General features: G+C 39.9%; 1 protein-coding gene across 1 annotated transcript; it reads right to left on the bottom strand.

Moving 5' to 3' along the window:
* Positions 1–1,811: 1,811 nt before the first annotated feature.
* Positions 1,812–17,791, bottom strand: BOD1 (biorientation of chromosomes in cell division 1). The gene is made up of 4 exons (XM_083354401.1): positions 17,538–17,791; positions 10,015–10,139; positions 4,886–5,082; positions 1,812–3,055 (listed from the first exon to the last, which is right to left on the bottom strand). Exons 1-3 carry the CDS (start codon positions 17,727–17,729, stop codon positions 4,887–4,889), a joined length of 513 nt encoding a protein of 170 aa, XP_083210527.1. The 5' UTR covers positions 17,730–17,791; the 3' UTR covers positions 1,812–3,055; position 4,886.
* Between the last annotated feature and the right edge of the window lie 3,242 nt (positions 17,792–21,033).

The following is a 21,033-nucleotide window of genomic DNA, read 5'->3' as shown; positions in this document are numbered from 1 at the left end:
AACAACTCTAGAGACCCCTGCTGTGCATTAGGCCCTCAATAACCTGAATTATGTCTATGGTTATTAGGGTGAGCATACATTCCAAAGCCACCTCTCACTCTGCATCCAGAAAAGGCAGTTTTGAAATGTCCCAGTATCATAATACGAGGAAACTCCACCACTAATCTGGCCAAATTTGAGCAAATCTGGTGGGGAAGCTGGCATAGTCGAAACTATCCATTATTTGCAGTGCAGTGTCCCTGAAAGCCACAAGAATCCTCCAGATAATAATAACCATATCCCTAACCACTATTCTTGGATTGTGGCTGATCTCAAAGGGGCAAATTTTCAAAGCTTCTGCACTATCCTTTTGGGATTCATAAATATTAACTATGAGCAGGAAATATCATATATGCTATCTCAAGTGGCTATAACAAAAAATAGTCTTGTGTTGCCTTTTGATATATAACACACACACACACACACACACACACACACACACACACACCAGAAGACAATACAAGACTATTCTTCATTTTTTGTTCTTTATTATTCTAAACAATACCTCAAATAAGAAACTACCAACTCTGACAAACAGGCTTACAGTATACAATAGCTTAATCAAGGAACCAACAACACTGATAGGCTAAGCCACTAATATATAAACATAAGAGTAAATCCTACTTTCTTCTAGCACCGATATTACTTAGTTTGCTAATGAAATATCTGCAAGAAAACAACCAAGCTCAGAGAGCACTAAGGACCCCACAACAGAAAGTTATCAGGATAGTACTTCCTAGCACATTTCAGACAGCTTTCAGGAAGCTAAAAACGACAATTTTAGGATCAGTCACTGCAGAATTTCCAAAAGATTAAGGGCCTAGCAATGAAGGGATAAAAAAACAACAACTATATAAACAGAAACCATAAAAATAGTACTGATACTGACCTAAAATAAAAGGCAGGCTTTTCTCTTTTTGTTTTTCCTTTTGTATCTGGAATCTTTAGTTCCCCTCTTGTGTCCAATTTCTGAAATCACAAAGTTTCAAATTTCTGTTGTGACTTTAGATCAGGGGCTCTTCAAACCTGGCCATTTTATGACTGTGGACTTCAACTTCCAGAATTCCTCAGTCAGCATGCCTGGCTGAGGAATTCTGGGAGTTGAAGTCCGTGTCATAAAAGGGACAAGTTTGAAGACCCGCTTTAGATTAAACAATTTGGTTCTCACTAAGGTGCTAGCTATTTATATATAATTATTTCCAAAATCTTATAGCAAAAGTCCTAGTATTCCAGATTTGTGTGGTCCCTTTATTCATTTATAAATTTTAGTTAAAATTCTTATTTAGCTTTTTGTGGTTTATTTCAAATTCTTTAAACCTTAGATTTATAGTTTTCTTTTATTCTGCAATGAAGGTAAGCACACCAGATGATTTTGCTTCTCATTTTGAAGTTCCCTATTAGTCTTAAGATAGTTAAATAGTTAATTTCCAAAAGTGATTAGAAATCCAGCGTCCTTAAAAAAAACTCCACCACCGTTGACAGCTTGATGGCTTGGCTTCTCTTCATGTACTTGTGCTTAAACCCATGGCAAACTGCTGTCCCATGATCTCCTTGCGAGGGACAGTCATCCAGAGCACAGGTGGGTAATCTCCTTTCCTCTCCTTTTCCGGAGAGGTTCTGTGGGATCAGCCTACTCACCTGTCCCACAGTCATGGCTGTGACATCATCTCCACTTGTTTGGAGATGTGTTACCTTGTTATTCTTCAGCTGGAAGTTGATAAATTCAATATGTTCAAAGCAAAAAATTGATACTACAAACTGGAGATAATGGATTTTTTTAAAAAAAAACCTAAAATGTTTATTAAATTTATTGTACTTCTATTATAATTTGAAGAACACATTTAGAATGAATGTAAGTTTACACCCCTATCCTTAAGCTACACTGTTAGCAATTATAGAATAAGTATTGTTTTTTGCAAGTAAAAATAGGGAAAGTGAAATGAAGCATTACAAATACTTATTGTAGAGTTAGAACGATACAAATAGTCCCTAACATATTGGCCTAGTATTGCTTTAAACTAGTTTAACTAGTATTAAGAGACTGCTTTATGGAGGCACCGTATGATCAGGACATCCAATTTCTGAAGCCTTCTCACCCTCTCAAATTCCTAACAAATCCTTAGAAGTGGACACAAATACTACTGAGCCGATACATCAGTTCATTGTGATGAAAAAGGTATCCATATATAAAAACACTTCCACAATTGAGATTTTTTCTAATATTTTATTATTAAAAGTGCTTCAGATATTTGTTTTTCAAATATTTGAGCACAAATGTCCATCAGAGTTTTGGGGACTCTCCAAGCAGCTTTGAACAGGCACCTGAAGAATCTCACAAATGAGACAACTGTCTCCTACTGCAAAGCCCCCAGGAGAAGCCATTTCTCGTTCCATGCCAATTTCTTTGATCAGACTGTAAGGAGCTGAGCATCAACGTATGAAAGATATCACTTCCAGAAATCTGGCAGAGACTTTGCTTTGGACACTGGTAAAAAGCCAATTATGAAAATTCTTGACTTGGATAGGCACTGCAAGTGAGGTATTACTTAAATTCAATAACGATCTAGTCCCCAAGAATCATTTTCTAGTAACTTGAACTGCTTTATACTTGCATGCCCACTGCTCAATTACTAGCCTTCTGGGTAATTCTGACACAGTGGCCTCTAAGGAAACCAAGCAGACTGAAAAATGTACCCTTTTCCTATTGCTACATTTCCCAATACCACCAAATTCACTAACATCACACCTGAAACCCTTTTCCCTATTGTGGCTCCTTAAAAGATGCCATTCCCCTAAAAGAAATAGCAAAACAGATGCTACTTCACCAAATCGCAATCTCTTCCACATCTAGCTGATGCCTCCGTACCAAACAGAAACCATTGGTGACTTTGGTCAACCCTATTCTTCAATCGCAGTTGATAATAGCTGACAATCTGTACTCCTGCAGATATGTAGCCCGTTGCCAAATTGTCAGCCTGGGTTTTGAAACTGCAGCCACCTTAAATCCAGAAATGCACTGCAAAAGGAAAAGATAAGAATCAGTTTTGCTCTACTCTCATTAAACCAGCTGCTACTTCAGCTTAATTAAGATTAATAGCCAAACAAAAAGGCTCCAAATTTAGCTTAAACCTGGTTACAGGGAGTGCTTGCGTTACGAATGTAATGGAGCCTGCCCATTCCATTCGTAACTCGAGGATTCGTAAGAGTGAATGGCATACTTTGAACACCGTCACTCCCTGCTTTCGCCCACACATTCGCTAATCAAATGTGTGGGTCACTGAGTGCACATGAGGTGTATCAGGGTGGTGAAAGCCAATGGTAAGACTAAGGCGCCAATATGCTGTGATAACCAAACAAAGATTAAGGTGAGTGCTCTCAATTTTGTATTAGGATTTAGCAACTGTATTTTTTCTTGACAAATGACTAAAATACAGTTATTTTATACACTAAAAAGTGGAGTCTCTTCCCCATCTGACTTGCCTTTAAAATAATCCTAAAAGCAACAAGACACTGTGCTTTCCAATGCCTTAAGGCATAGCTTTAAAAGAGAATCTGTATTCTTTTTCTATGACTAAGTAAGGGGAGGGATATGTCCTTAATATCACACTGAACTTTATATGCACATCGTGTGTGAAGTCAGAGAAAACGTCTGCCATATTTTCTCTGTGATGCAGACTACAGGGTAGCAACTCGTGATTCTGGTAAAGAAAAAGAAGCTCAAAATCCGAAAGGCAAATTTCCTATTCACATCTTTGAGCAAGGTGGATCTCTGCTAAAAAATAGGGACTGTAGACCTAATTCTCTATGTTCTAAATCTCTAAAGTCATGATAACCGATGCACGTTGAAACTCGCTGTAGTTAACTTTTGATTCAGAATGGTGAGTTGTGTTTTATGGAGCACCTAACAGAAATGGTTAGTATTTACCAACACTAGGATGCTTTATCTGGAGTCTGCAAAACATCTCAATGTCCCACAAGATGAGAGCTAGATGAGAGACAGCCATTGACTCTTTTTATACATTGTGTAAGTTACCCGAAATCAGTCAGTTAAGATAATTCAGGCTCAGCTGAAACAACGCTACGATTCTCTATGTTATTCTTCACATTTTTAATGACTGGTCCACTTTTTTTTGTTTTCCCAAAATTAATGAACTCTTAATAAAGTAAGCCTTTATTGCAACCATTTGAGTTGCAATCCTTCCTGTATCTTTTGAGTAACCAAATTGCTACCTCGCCTGGTAAAAAATGTACTGTTGTACAGTAATCCAGTGCTTTAAATGACAAATATTATAGACTTCAAAGTCACAGCTTGTTCTTACTTTTGCAGTAATTTTTGGCACAGACCTGACAATCAAATGCTGCCTTTTGGCTATTTAATTTACATGAGTGGTTCACAAAAGGATGACAGGTAGTCCTCGTCTACAACAGTTTGGTTTGGTTAGTGACTATCTAAAGTTACAACGGCATTGAAAAAAGTGACTTATGACCATTTTTCACACTTATGACCGTTGTAGCAGCCCCATGGCCACATGATTGACATTCAGATGCTTGACAACTGATTCACATTTATGACGGTTGTGGTGTCCCAGGGTCACGTAATCCCCTTTTGCGACCTTCTGACAAGCAAAGTCAATGGGGAAGCCAGATTCACTTAACAACCATGTCACTAATTTAACAACTGCAGTGATTCACTTAACAACGGCGGCAAGAAAAGTTGTAAAATGGGGCAAAATTCACTTAACGAATGCCTCACGTAGCCACATACAATTTTGGGCTTAATTGTGGTCGTAAGTTGAGGACTACCCGTACAAGCGTGTGCAAAGAAAGACGTACAGAAATACCAGACCTTACGAGGCATCTTGGGGTGGAGAAGGATTCTGAGTCTCAGGCTCTGGGGGTGGAGCTGGCACCGAGTCCTCTTTCTTCTGTGCAGCCAGGAAATCATGAATTGCCTTCTCTATCTGTGGCCTGAAGATGTGGTTTAGTTTTGGATCCACCACCTGAGAAATAATTCTGTCCACTCCAGCTTCCAGCATCCCTGACCTGGGCCAGAGACAAAAGAGCCATTCAGTTTCTGTCAAAGATCTTTCCTGCAGCCCCCACCTAGAGCTCTCCGGAGCCATCATGTCAACTGCAATTAGCTTTACAGTGGCAAGAATGACAGCGTTCTTGGCAGCATTTACACGAGAGAAGCACCCCAACTTTTGTAAAGAAAACTCCCGATTGGTTCTGAGCCTGCACTTCCAAGGGTGCTTGCAAAATGGACAACAGAGATGCGATCGCCCAATCACTTCAAAAGTATCGTGGTTAGAAGTTGTGGTCGGGCGCTTGTGGGATGCAAATAAAAACAAACAAAAGCATGCCTTCACACAAAGCAGAGGAAGGAAAAATAAAATAAAAGCACACCCATTTGGTAGAGATAGGTAGGTTGTGGGGTGAGGAAGGTGACCTTTTTGGCTGGTACGTGAGAAGAAGAAGAGAAAGGTGGCCTTCACCCCAGGCTCTACCACTGTCAATCGCTCTGACATCTGCCAAGTCTAGACATATGAGAACCTTTTTTCACAAGGCAAAAACAAACATTTGCAACACATGACAAAGAGCTTTTTTGAGAACAGTGTGTCAAAACCCAAGAAGTGACATTGCTTCAAGGCTGCCCCGGATAAAGAGAGCAGGGAATCAGCTGTCTGGTTGGGTTGAGTCATGTCTACAAGAAGTTAGGAAGCAAAAACAGAGACACTGAAGAGCATTTGGGAACGCAAATGCAAACCTAATGTGACCCTACCTCCTCGGCAGAAAACTAACAGTACCTGCTATTTTGAGGCTACGTGGGCACTTAAGAAGATCAGTATTCTTTGACACTCAGCTTTTCAGAAGGGCAGGTCTAATCTGGCATGAACTCCGATCTGCTCAAATGCTTTTCCACCTCCTACTTGGTAAGCTGTGCCTTGTACTGCCATAGTAGCTCTATGCGGTGCAGATAAAGGCTGCAATATTGCTATTATAGTAGGCAAGTTCCCTATAGTAGCAGAATTATACCTAGAAACCATCACTAGGTGCTTTGAGTATCCACAAGATTAGTGCAGGCAGAATTCAGTTGATGATGTTATATTTATCTTATTTCTGAGCCAAACTTATTAAATGAAAAAGGAGGGGATTAAGATTACGTGGTGCACAGTTTGTCCCATGTTATTGTAAAACAAGAAAAAGGATATTCACAATCATGTAACAAGCAAAGCTAAGAATTAGTCAGACAGATGCTGGTTTTTTCTATTACGTCGAGGTTTTTCCAAACTGAACATATCTAAATCATAAATACGGCTTACAAAATGCATCTTGGAATAAATTCGTGATAAACTAGTGTTGATTGGTGTTGCAAATGATCATTAGATCTGTTTATACCAGGGGTGTCAAACTCAATTTCATTGAGGGCCGCATCAGCATTGCGGTTGCCCTCAGGGGGCCGGGTGGGTATGGCCTGGGTGGGTGTAGCCTACTGGGTGGGTGTGGCTAAAGTGCATATGGCCTACTGGGTGGGCATGGCCAGCTCTACATCGTTCGCATCCAGGGTGCCTATGGGGGCCTGGGCAGGAGTGGGACAGATCTGAGGGTCTCTGGCAGAAGGAGGGTCTCTGGGCCAGGGCCAAAGGCAGTGGGGGCCGTTCCCTCACTGTTTCCAGGATGGCTTCGCGGGCCACATGAAACCACTTCGCGGGCCTGATCTGGCCCCTGGGCCTTGTGTTTGACATGTCTGGTTTATACTGTGCCTTTCTGTCCAGGAAGAAATCAAGAGAAATGCTTAGTAGTCTCTGCCCTACTCTGATTAAGCCATACAAGTTAATAAACTAAACCGAACTGTATTTTGAGCTCAATGTGTGCTCTTGCTCTATTTATATGAAACACCTGCATCTTACTGCATTCAATTAAGGCCTGGAGGACTTGAGATGGGTTCAGTGGGGGCTCTTATTTGAAAGTATAGCAGATAAAATAATAAAGGCAGGAAATAAATAAATAAATAAATAAATAAATAAATAATAAATAAATACATAAAGGTGGGGAATGAAGCAGCTTCTTGGATGAGAAGCGAAACATCCTCAAAGAAAAACAAAGAAAGTCCAGTTGCTGTTTGAAAAAGCACCTCTGGGACAACGATGACCTGGATGACTAAGAATCTCCATAGGCGTCTAGACATAAATGAATAAAAATTATTTTTAAAATTGCCAGTTAAAGCCTTAAGTCCTTTGCCTTCTGGAGTCCGCATGTTAGAATTTAAAACAGGGCTTTATCAGCACCACCTTTGAACTTCACCGCACATTATTATGGCACCACTGTATGTTTTAGCACAGGGGTCTTCAAACTTGGCCCTTTTATGACTTGTGGACTTCAGCTCCCAGACTTCCTCAGCCAGCAATGCTGGCTGAGGAATTCTGGGAGCTGAAGTCCACAAGTCATAAAAGGGCCAAGTTTGAAGACCCCTGTTTTAGCATATCTAAACATAGAAAAAGAATCAGGTCAGACTTATTATTCCTTGTTTCAATGTTAAATTTTCAAGTAAATGATAATTTGATAAGTGTAGTAATTTGTACAGGCTGTAAGACTTAATTCTTATAAAAACCCAAAGATTAAACGTTTCAAAATTCTTTCTTCAAAATGACCAGATTCACTTTATTGTTTTTAGTATCTCCAAATAAGCAGCATAATTCAAAAGGAATTATAAAAACAAGGCAAATGGTTAAGGGTTATGACAATATGTGAAAAACCTATTTCAGAACATCTGCTGGACTCATTTAGAAGATGTTATTGAAATATGATTTAGAAATCGAACAAATTGAAAGATGATATGACTAAGTGAATAAAGAATTTAAACTATACAATTGCTATGTAACAATAGGATTGCTGTTAAATGGAAGACAAATGAATGTTACGCATAGAGAAAACTAAAACAAGAAATTTTATCATTGGTATATTACTATAGTGAAGTAAAAACTGCTGGAAGTGCAACAATTATGTCAAATAATATTTTTCTATCTGGTGGCACTGTTGTAAAGCTCAACAATTCTGAAAGATGATATATTACAGAATGAAACAGCTTTAAAAGCTGAATTCTCTTTTCTGCCAACTGTTTTCATTAAACATTATCAAACTTCTATCCCTACTAAGTACACTTAGTTGGCTTTCAATATGACAACAGCTGCCAACATTCTTTATGCCTTTTACTAGAGATCACATATAATTCCCTCTTTAGAAGAATGGCAAATTAAGCTATGGGAGTATTCATCTTGCTAAAAATCTTGTATTTGAAAAATAAGTTTAATACATAACGTAATTTACCTTGGAAAATATTTGTGGATTATAATTCTACATATGGATATGAAGTACACCTGAAGTTAGGTTTCTCTTAACATAGGTTTTTATATTAGTTTTAGCTTGATAAATATACAATTTTTAGATTAAACATTTTGGTTAGTTGTTAATTCTACAATGATCACTTTTTAAAATAATGAACATTGGCTTGATTCCACAATTGTTTTAAAGTCTTAAAATGATACCAGACGTTTTAATATGCAATACTAATCAAACATTAATTTGAATTTTTATTTAGTTTGTATAGTTTTTATATTTCAGTTTTTCTTATTCTGTTTTTCTTCTTGGCTATGATTTAAATATCTACTACTAAATACACACTACATTTTAGCACATGTATAGTGGCAGACTGTAATCCATTATTTCCTCTCCACTGCATGCTTCAAATAGAAGTATGTTTGTCTCATTTCTCCCGAATAATTTACTATATTAAAATTAAAAAGTTACAGAAGGCTGTCAAAATCTAATTTTACTTAAACCACAGGATGTAATTAAATTAGTGAATATTCTCTACATATTTACAAAGAACAAACGCTGTGCTGTTTAAACTGATTTAACTGCAGTAGCTACTCAGGAAACTGTACAAAGTGTGTTACTACTGCACTCTGCTGGACAAAAGTACACGGCACAATTTTAAGCTGATGGAACTACTGAGTTTTATTCGGGACTGGAGGTGAGAAAAGATGAGATTTAAAATACTGCAAATCACTAATATGCCATTTTCACCTCAGGAGAGGTTGCTTGTAATCCTCATTATGTGGCCACTTGTTCTAGAAACATGAGTCCTGTAAGAATGCTTCGATGCCCCATCGTATTACATTTATATAGTATATTGCATATATGTTCAGTCTTTCTCTGAAAATTCAACCAGATATATGGAGATTTCCATATAAACTGTCATCTCTCCTTAATTGAAACATGCTATTTTCTTGATACTAACTGACTACTGCGTGAACCTAGGAAAAGTCAGGTCTTCTTTAAGAAGTTTATAGGGGCAGCATGCCCACGTCCATAAAGTAAAGGTAAAGGTAAAGGTAAAGGTTCCCCCGCACATGTGTGCTAGTCGTTTCCGACTCTAGGGGCCGGTGCTCATCTCCGTTTCAAAGCTGAAGAGCCAGCGCTTGTCCGAGGACGTCTCCGTGGTCATGTGGCCGGCATGACTAGATGCCAAAGGCGCACGGAACGCTGTTACCTTCCCACCGTAGTGGTCCCTATTTTTCTAGTTGCATTTTTTACGTGCTTTCGAACTGCTAGGTTGGCAGAAGCTGGGACGAGTAACAGGCGCTCACTCTGCTACGCGGCACTCGGGATTCGACCCGCCAAACTGCTGACCTTCTGATCGACAAGTTCAGCATCCTAACCCACTGAGCCACCGCGTCCCTGCCCACGTCCATATGTGCCCACGTCCATATGGACGCACAAATAGCTGCACCATATCAAAATGGCCAAAGGCCATCGGTCAGATTGCAAAGGTGCCTAAGTAACACCTCAATAGATAAAACATATATAGTTGAAGGCCTACCCAAAGCATCAGGGAGCATTCTTATAATTCCTATCCAAATATAAGGGTTTATTTCTCTTCAACGATTTTTATATTTAGTACCTTCTACTTACTGAGTCACACTCTGTCTGAGCCCATTCCGCAGTTGGTTTTTGTTCATTGCTGGGTTCCATTCTTGCTTATCCAGGTGGGTAGATACAAAGTTGTCCACTTTCTGTCTCAAATTCTGATAAGCTGGCTAAACAAAATTGCATAATGAATACAACAAACTTGATGGGTTTCTTATAAAATCCTCCTCGGGGGGGGGGGTTTAAAAATTATTCTGGTCAAACTTTTGACAAACAGTTCTAAAAGAAAAACAACACAAAGCCTAACAGCAAACTGAAAGATAAGAAAATGATACAAGCAGGAGAAAGCGCGGAAGCATACAGGAATGCCTCCTAAGGCACATTTTGCTTGTTAAGCCTATGCTTTACACCCACTCTTTTGTAACAGCACACACAAAGAATATTCTTCAAATAAGATGATGCGGGTTTTTTTTTTTAGCTCTGAAGGCAAAAAGATACCTCATAGCTTCTAAGGCAGGGGTCTTCAAACTTGGCCCTTTTATGACTTGTGGACTTCAACTCCCAGAATTCCTCAGCCAGCGTGCCTGGCTGAAGAATTCTGGGAGTTGAAGTCCACAAGTCATAAAAGGGCCATGTTTGAAGACCCCTGTTCTAAGGCTTCTAAAGTGGCCCCGTCAGTTACTGTTCTTAAAACTCCCTTTTCACTGCAGAAGGCAGCCACCCAATCGTGGTAAAAGGTCTACTTTAAAAGGTTGCAGCTAGATGTTAAATCCATGCCTCCATGTCCTCTGAAGCACCCTTTCCCCTGATACACTGCACTTCTGTATTGATTTATATAAGCTGGATTCTTGGTTAAGGCTCCCCATATATTCCTGATAAATGTTCAAAAGTTCCTTCTTCTACAGTAAGTAGAAGAATGATAGCAAAGCTTGCTATTTGGGAAGAAGAAACAGTAGAACAGTACAGCTTCTTTAGATAAAATGTTATTACGTTTCCCCTACCCCAAAAATACACCCTAGCTTGATTTTTGGGATTGAGCCTAATATAAACCCTACCCCCAAAATAAGCCCTAGGTGCAGGCCTAAAAATCAAGCTAGGGCGGGGGTGTGTGTAGCTGCTCGCGCTCCGCACCCATTTACCTTAGGACTGCTACAACCAGGCCTCCCATGCCCTGATACCTGTCGTTGATTCAATCCATAGCTCGGTTCTGCAAAACCTCAGCAGCCGAGCACCAAGCTATGGATTAAACCTATAGCTCAGTACTTGGCTGCTTAGGCCTTCTGGAAAGGCCTGACTGCAAAATGCAGGCCTAAATGCAGCTGCAGAACTTTGGCCCCAGAATAAATGGACTGGCTGGGTGGGGCTGTTGGTGCCGGAGGTGAGATAAGGCCTACCCCGGAAATAAGACCTGGTGCCTCTTTTGGAGGCCAAAAAAACAAAAAACAAAAACCCGGTCTTATTTTGGGGGAAACACGGTAGCTTATTAAAGAAAGGAAGGATACATGTAGAGCAGACATGTCAAACTTGTGACGTCACGCGACATCGCGCAATGTATCAGGACTGTTTTGCCATTGCCGGCAATGGGGTGGACGCGGCTTTTGAGTGACACGTCTGGCCCATGGGCCGGCAGTTTGACACCCCTGATGTAGAGGAAAATAAAGTATATAGTACTGCTTTCTGAAAATTATATATCAAAAGAACTTTAGAGCAGGGATGCAAATTCTATATATTGCTGGATTCCAGCCTCTATCATTGCTGGTTAGCATACCGGCCCCAAATTTAAAGATTTAGATTTGGAATGTTATGTTCTAATATTCATTTCACAAAAGTATGACAATGTTTTTATATTTAAAAATACCCGATTAGTTTCAAGAATATATACAAACTTAAATACATAATACGATTTAACAAATTTTGAGCATCTAACCTGCTAACTTTTACAGAATGCTGATAGAACAGAACTACATCATAAATTAAGAAGAGTTAAAATTTATGATTATAAACTTTCCATATAGTTTGACCTTGAAAGAGTCTATTTGTTCATTAAATATATATTCTGAATTTCTACATTTAGAAGTGTTATTGTACTTATTGTACAATAATTATTGAAAGTACAAAAATATAGACTGACCATGCTGGACAAATGGAATAGAATATCATTCTCAAAAATTGTCATGATTTCAGAATATGATATTCTGTTGAACTGATATTGTATAGAATCTTTTTAAAATCCTATCCTATCTAAAATAGCCATTTAATGACAAGGTGGTGAATATTTATTTTATACTTTTATCAATTATATTTTGCTGTTTGGCTGCATGTGGAGCTCAGAAAATATTACATACGGTATATTATTTGTGTTAAGAAATGTGTGTGTATACACACGCATACACACACACACACGCATACACACACATATCTACAAAGAAATAAGACTCAACTCCATGAGGGGAATGAGACTTGTAGCAGAAATTGAAGACAATATAATATATACTAGAAATAGAATATATAATAAAAGCAGTTGTATTCTGTTCATCACATAAGACTAGACTGTGTTGTTAGAAGGTTTTAGAGATTTAATTATCTATTTTTCATGGTTACGTTCAGGTTTGCCTTGATTTTTAGCCTCTCGTGATACAATATATATTCAATCATCAGATATTATTGGGTCAGCATGAAGCAACTGTATTTGTATTTGATTTCTTAGCTTACATTAAAGCCTTCTATCTGTGATAGGTATTTTATTCTTATTCTGCTCAATGGTCTATCTTTGCTTATCTAGAAGGCCTTTTCTTTTTACTAACTTGGCTTACATCAGCCATGTCAAACTGCCGGCCCGCGGGCCAGATGTATCATGACGAAACCGTGCCCTCCCCATTGCCAGCAATGGGGAAAAAGTCGCAATACGTCGCACGGCATTGCAAGTTTGACACGCCTGGCTTACATCAACTTTTCTTACTATTTTGTGCTATTTTGATTTATATATCTTTTCCTTTCATTTCCCACTGTTGGTAGTTCAGACGTCTGACAGTAAATGTACAAAGGTCTCATGTCAATGCCATCAGGCTTGTGGTGAAGGCTTAAACTCCAAGCATATCTTATTATAGGGACTAATACTGTCATGTAATTCCCTCGTGTTTTTTTTTACAATCTCTGATAATCTGTTAAATTTTATTAATTGTACATGGATTTTATCAAATAGCCACACTAGTGTATTTGCTATAAAACTTATATATTTACATTTTATTCCTTATCTCTTTTAATTATTTACTAATCCTTTCTGCTAATTTACATCCTTAGAATATACTTATGCTTCTTTCTTCCTTCTAAAAACATATTGGGAGTCACTGACATAGGACATGAAACCTAGGGTTTTCTTTAGGACAATACATTTACGACAATTTGTTATCAGAAAGAATCATTTTTCAATGCAAGTTTAGGGTTAATCATATTCAATCTTTTCTTTAAATTGATCACAAATATTGCCATATCACAGTCATGCACTCTGATTAGTACATGTTCTACTGGTATGCACTGTAGAATGTGTACTAATATAAATATTAATATATTTAAGGCTGTTGGGCTGTTGTTGGGTATATACACTCTCCTTTTAGACTCTCATGATTTGGGCTGAAGGAGATATCCTAGTGTGCGTTATCTTCATGTTTTATCATCTGACCATAACTAAGACCTCAATATGTTTTTATTTTAGAAAAGAATAGAGAAATTTATTGTCCCTTTAAATGTACACTAATCAGCATGCATTAAAATGAAATTTCATTGCATTGAGCTTTCAAAAAATACCATTATGCATATACCCAAACACACAGACACAGAGAAACATCACACTCTAGTTCGAATGTATACATGTACATGGCGAAAAAAAAAGAGAATCCTGCAAATTTACAAGATGGATGGCATAAGGAATAACGCTATTACAGAATCTAGTAGTTCTGCTATAAATACTTCGAAACCTCCTCCCAGACGGGAGCCAAAGACACTGACTATGAAATGGGTGTGTGGGGTCTTTAACAATGCTTCTAGGTCTAAGCACGTAGTGCTTATAAGCAGTATCCTGAATAACGGGAAGCAAGTTTCCTATAATCTTGAGCTGTCCTTACCACTCTCTGTATGGACCTTCTATCTGAGGCACTGCTACCACCAAACCAAACAGTGATGAAGTTTGTTAAAACGCTATCAATGGTGCCTCTGTAAAAAGTGGCCAGGACAGAAGGAGAAAATGTGCTCTCCTCATCCGATGCAGGAAATGCAAATGCTGGTTTGCACGCTTCACTAAAGATGACGTATGAAGAGACCAAGTCAGATTGTTAGTTATCTGCACCTCCAGGTACTTAATTCTATTGACCACCTCCACAGGTGCAGCCTTGATACAAAGTGACTATGCCGGCTCTTTCTAAAATCAAAAATGATCTCCTTTGATTAATATTCAAAACCAGGTTATTTTTATTTTACTGATCAGTACAGTTTTCATAAAACAATATGTATTGTTTATTTGTGTTCATGTGTTTTGTTATGTATATTAACTTTCAGTAAATATATATAGCCTTCCATACTGGGTTTTGACCAAGATCACAGCTGATGAGGACTTGACAGGAAATTCTGTCTAAATTCTTAAAAGTGAAAGCTTTCACAAGACAAAGTAGATTCTGAAGGAGCAGAAGGCCTTCAAATAGTCATAATACAGCTACTATTGGAATGGCTTAGAAGGGAAAATAAGGAGCTTGCAATGAGGATCAGGTAGTATATGTGCAGCCCATGCAAGGATTTAAAGTAGATTCTTTAACAATGTCCTATTGATTATATTCATCAGACTAAATGCCTTAGGCTTAATGAGGGTCTTTGAAACTAAAATGTCCCAGTTCAGCTATATTAGCTTGCTGTCTTATATAAGTAAAACGATTGGTCCATCTCTCTCTTTGGGATTTTAGACAGCACTATTTAGGAATACAACTCTTGTCCAATTACATTAACTCAGTAAGGGTTGGGGGGTTGAATGCAGAATATCATGTCCCACGCACTCTCCTCATGCAACTGCTGTTAAAAACATCATAACTTGTTAAACATGTTTCAAAAGGTCAAAACTAAGCATTGTGGCTAAGGAGCAACTTATAATACAAAAACCAGTTATTTATACCTATAACAAGATAATTTACTAATGCTGGTGTTCCAGAAAGGAGTAAAAATGGGAAAGCCTTTGATAATATCATCTTGGATGATGATATTATTATGGACATTTTAAATGTTAGATATTACTCTAGATATTTTGTTGGCTATTTATTTTGCATATGTTTTATTAAGTTCCTTAAATGGATGTTTTATTACACTGCCATTACTGATGTTTAGGATTAGAGGAATCTTAGAACCAACTTCCAGTGGAGGCAGTATCAGTAACTGAGTTTAAACATGCTTGGGATACACTTGTCTATTATCCAATAAAATGAAAAAACAAATAAAAATAAAATAAAAACAGAAACAAAAAACTCCAAGTGCAGATTCGATGGATCACTGGGTCTTTTTCTGCCAGTTTTCTATGTTCTGTAGCTGCCTTGAATCTGTTTGGATTTGGCAACATACAAATTAACTCACTAATCTAATTAACTATGAACCTAAGGTTTATACATTGACTCAAATAAACAATAACTTATTTGGCTACTTACAATAAGTGGACAACTTTACAAAATTTAATCCTTCCCCATCCACATTACAGTATATATGCCAAGCAAGAATGCACATAGGCAGTTTGACAATGTGGTAACTTTTACAAATCAAATGAGCAGGTTCAGTCCTTTATTGTAGAGACAGTGATTTCTATATTGAAATTGAAAGGTTGAGGGCAACAGAAGAAAGGGACAGAGAATGAGGTGGCTGGATGGAGTCACTGAAGCAGTAGGAGTGGGCTTAAAGGGACTCCAGAAGATGGTAAAGGACAGGAAGGCCTGGAGGAACATTGTCCATGGGGTTGCGAGGGGTTGGACACGACTTCGCAACTAACAACAACAACAATATTGAAATTTACTTTGCACAGAAAGAACACTAAGACGTCTGATCCTACACGATTGCCAGGCTATGGAAACTATGATAATAATTTAATATCTAAGATTTAACATAGTATTTTCTTGCACCTTAGCCTGATGCAAAGTTCAGCAACCTCTCACATCCAGAACACTGGTTCTCGATGTCTCCTATTTCAAGTCTCACCAGTGACCATACTGAAAGAATCTGAGTTGCACCAGTGAAAGAGGACAAAAGCTCACCTTTCCCAGTGGGCTTACAATTTTATTTTACTGTTCATTTACAAGCACCCTGTCTAAGATTAGTTCTGCTGTTCTAGTTGACAAATGGAGTACAGCTGTGACGTGATCCAGACGAGAAGGAGGAAAAGATGCCCACCTTCAAATCAAACACCAGCTGCCTGCAATTAGTGCAGGTTCGCATCCCACCAGGCTCAAGGTTGACTCAGCCTTCCATCCTTCCGAGGTAGGTAAAATGAGGACCCAGATTGTTGGGGGCAATTAAGCTGACTTTGTAATAATGCCGCTTGGGGTGGGGTGTGTGAAAGCCCTAATAAGCAGGCATATACATAGAATGAAGGCTACTGCTAAGCTTGTAAGCCGCCCTGAGTCTTCGGAGAAGGGCGGGATATAAATGGAATGAAAATCAAAATAAAAAAATAAACAGGAGCCCCAGCTAAAAACACAGACCGCTGTTACTTGCAGAGACCACTAAGAATGCCCTTATCCCCGTTTCCCCTCCAAATCCAGATCGCCCTGCCCAGCACAGCCTGACTAGTGCAGCGTTTTCCAACCTTAGGAACTTGAAGAGGCGTGGACTTCAACTCCCAGAATTCCCCAGCCAGCATAGCTGGCTGGGGAATTCTGGGAGTTGAAGTCCACACCTCTTCAAGTTCCTAAGGTTGGGAAACGCTGGACTAGTGAACGGGGCTGCTTTCTGGTCGGGCAGCCTCTGCCCAAAACAACAACTCGAGTGACTGTCTGGGGAGGAGGAATGAGAAGAAACAGGCGGAAAGGGCAAGACAATGTGGAAAATCTACAAAAGGAAGTTGTTATCGTTACCCCCGCCCGAAGCAAAACGATACCTGTCCCTGGTTGGAAGTACCCCGTAGGATGGACTTATTGTGGGTGGAGCAGTGGGCTAATGCCTCCTTAAGTAACACCAGCTGCCTGCAATTAGTGCAGGGTCGCATCCCACCAGGCTCAAGGTTGACTCAGCCTTCCATCCTTCCGAGGTAGGTAAAATGAGGACCCAGATTGTTGGGGGCAATTAAGCTGACTTTGTAATAATGCCGCTTGGGGTGTGTGTGAAAGCCCTAATAAGCAGGCATATACATAGAATGAAGGCTACTGCTAAGCTTGTAAGCCGCCCTGAGTCTTCGGAGAAGGGCGGGATATAAATGGAATTAAAATAAAATAAAATAAATAAAACAGGGACTCTTCCCTCCCCCCCTCCAAATTATGGGCGGGGCTTATTTAGGTTCCCACAATGGCAGCGGAGGGATCGTCGCAGCGCAGAGCGAAGAAAGGCGCTACCTTGGTATCGACGTCGGCCAGGCAGTCCCGGCGAAAGGCGTCAAAGAGGCCGCGGCTCTTGAGCTGCCCCACGATGAGGCCGATGAGCTGCGCGTCGCCAGGGGGCAGCGAAGCCGGGTCGGTCCCGCCCGGCCCCGATGAATTCCCACCAGCTCCGCCCGCCCCTGACGAGGCCCCGCCGGGTTCCGCCATCCCCTCCCACCCCCACCCCCCGGCCGGGTCCCCGTTGCCCTTCTACTCCCGGCAGGAGGCAACGCGGCGGCCGCAGCACAAGCCCAAAGGGCAGCAGCTGTTGGCGCTGCTCGTGCGGCGGTCGCAGATATTCTGCGTCACCGTTTCCCGCCGCAGCTTGGGACACGCAAGCTCGTCAAGGCAAAAGCGACCATCGCGCGTGTCTATTACGGCCCCTTCTACCCCCCCGGCGGCAGGAAGAGGCGAGGGGGATGCTGGGTATTGTAGGAGCAGGCCTGGCTCGAAAGCGGGCGGGAGCACTTGTGGTGATGCAGCGTGGGGGGAAAAGCTGCACGGAGGCTTCTAAAGCTCGCGTCCTACCACATTTACAAGAGTACCCCTCATCCAGTTGTGTTAGACTGTGACTCCCATCCTTCCCCTTAGAACAGCGTTTCCCAACCTTAGGAACTTGAAGATGCGTGGACTTCAACTCCCAGAATTCCCCAGCCAGCTATGCTGGCTGGGGAATTCTGGGAGTTGAAGTCCACGCATCTTCAAGTTCCTAAGGTTGGGAAACTGCCTTAGAACAGGGGTAGGCAACCTCGGCGCTTTTATGACTCATGGACTTCAACTCCCAGGATTCCTGAGATAGCTGACTCAGGAATTCTGGGAGTTGAAGTCCATGAGTCATAAAAGAGCCGAGGTTGCCTACCCCTGCCTTAGAATGAGGAATTATATAAGGATGCTGGGAGTTGTAGTCCATTACTATCTAGAACTAACTTCAGAGCTCTGTAGTGCTTATTGTTCGGCCTTCGACCACCACCCCCCCCCCCGCCAGCACTTGCCGATCTTAAGAAATAATGCACCGAATGACGTTTTATTAATAAAATTATTCTGCAGATAGCTCTGCTCTATTTTGTTGAATGTGCTGAAGCAACCCGAAGCTACAGCAGGCTGCAGTGGTCATTAGTAGGACGTACTAGTACACACAACAGTCCCAAAATGCGTAACACTCCCTTGAATGTTATCAGTGGGCAGAAGAATCATTCTTGCACTCTCACATTATTGTGCAGATGTGCTCAAAACAATATTATGACTAAATACAATTGGCAATCATCTGGGAGAAAGACACCATGGAAAGACAACAAGATAACAGTTAAGCTGCTTCCTGTGTCTCATCTGCCGTGTTGCACACTACAAGGGATACTACCAGTACATTATATTCTCTATTAACATTTCTTAAAGATAGTTTTTTTTTACCACCAAATGAATGAGGGAAAAATTAAATTAACACAATTTACTGCAGGAGTGTGTGGGAAAACTTTGACACTTGGTAGCTTTGTCATGATAATTAAGAAATACGCTGATGGAAGTTTGATAAAGTCTTATTAATGGCCCACGGAGTTGCAGACAGATTTGTGTGAAAGTAAAGCCCAATGAGACAGCCAGTTTGATGTAGTGGTTAAGGCCCAGGCTAGAAACTGGGAGACCATGAGTTCTAGTCCTTCTTAGGCACAAAGCCAGTGGGTCACCTTGGACCAAGTACTCCCTCTCAGCCCTAAAAAACGGAAGCAATGGCAAATCACCTAATAATCCTTCCAAGAAACTACAGGGACATATCCAGGCATTTACCAAGAGTCAAAAACTGACCTAAGGGCACAAAGAAGAAAAGAGAAAAGAAAACCCCCATAAGGTCACTTAAGTGAATGGTCAAGTACTTACTTAGGGCAAAAACCTGGATAAAGTGCTTTGTAGATACAGAGAACCCCACTGCATGTAGAAAGTCCCAAATATAACCATAGGTAAATGCTACAATTTTGACTTCATTCCTGATAAGCAAAGACTGGCCTGTTATCCAAAATAGGATTTTGCTCATTGATGATTTCTACCAAAAGAGGTTTTGGTGGTTTCAAAAACTGCTTATGTTTTATTTTAGAATGTCACAGTATTTATGATGTTACTCTTTTTTCCAGAACCATGACAATTTTATCATATTCTGTTTTTTCATTCTTGGTTTTTAAACTGTGGGAAGAATCCAGAGAGAGAAATATTTTGGGGAATATTAAAAAGGCAGAATATATTTCCCCAAAGGAATAATGGAGCATATCTTAGAAAAGATAGAAACCAGCCCCCAGAAACCAGCCCCAGCCCCCAAACAGAAACTAGGCAGAGGCCAGCTTTTAGAAATGCAGAAGTGACAATCCTTTCAGAAAGGCTGGCACCAGGAAGCTAGAAGCTGATGAGATTACAAAGGCAAAGACCCCTAAAATCTACATACCCCACCCAAACTTTAAGGACAGGAAACATAATAGGATTAACCCACCAATATCAGATTCAGGTCAAAGTACATGATGCAGGAAATATAAAGACTCAAACAGGAACAGGAAACAACCTCAAAAGTCCCAGAAGGTATAAAAACCCACCAATCCTAGCAACATGTGGTCAGCTTTCCCAGAGCCTCATTTCTGTCTCGCTCTGCTCTTCAATAAACTACAAACCTTCTTTCTAAAGCAGTCTCCATTTTGTTTATACCCAGCTTGGATTGGACCCTGATGAAGATTTTTCATTGAACAAAACCCATGGCTTTATTCAATTAACCCATGTTTTGGCTTCTTACAGTAGAGTAAATCAAAGATTAGCCACCCAAGTTGGATATACACAATATACTATAGGTAACATTTGCAAACATCAGTTTTTAGGTTTTAAATTTTTATATTTTGCACTGACCTACCTACCACTAATTAATATAATTTTATTACATTTATGTTAAGAATGTGCCCTTAGTATCAGGTATTTCATGACTGGCCTGGATGGAAGCAGAATATGGTTTCTATCTGCTTATTCACTTCATTATTATCACCTAAGATGCATCTGAGCTGAACTCAACAATGTAAAAAGTTTTCCTGTTTAGAAACCTGGTAATCTAATGGTATGAAAGTGTCTTCTGGGTTAGCACAATCTAATGTCTATACTGGAATGGCTGTGTCACACAGATGGGTGCACAAGATATCTTAATGCATCTAACATACTGTAGAAACCAACCTTTGAGTAATATCCCTGTGTGGCATTGGTTCAAAATATTGCTATCTGAGGTGCTACCTAAATATTTTCTTTTTCCTCTCTTGCTACACCATTTCCTATTTTTATCTACCTCAGCTTCAAAAAGATGAACAAATAAACACTTCTCCTGGCAGTTTATGCATTCAGTTTGAACCGGGGACTTCCACTATTTGATTTTTATTTTTCTCTCAGTTTAAACCACTTTTACCCAGTTTGGTGCCTCTCAGATGCGTTGCATTGCAACTAATATTTCCCCAGCTAATAT

The sequence above is a fragment of the Vipera ursinii genome (genome assembly GCF_947247035.1).
Source record: "Vipera ursinii genome assembly, chromosome: 2".
Classification (NCBI taxonomy): domain Eukaryota; kingdom Metazoa; phylum Chordata; class Lepidosauria; order Squamata; family Viperidae; genus Vipera; species Vipera ursinii.
This window is presented reverse-complemented; position numbering and strand designations above follow the sequence as displayed.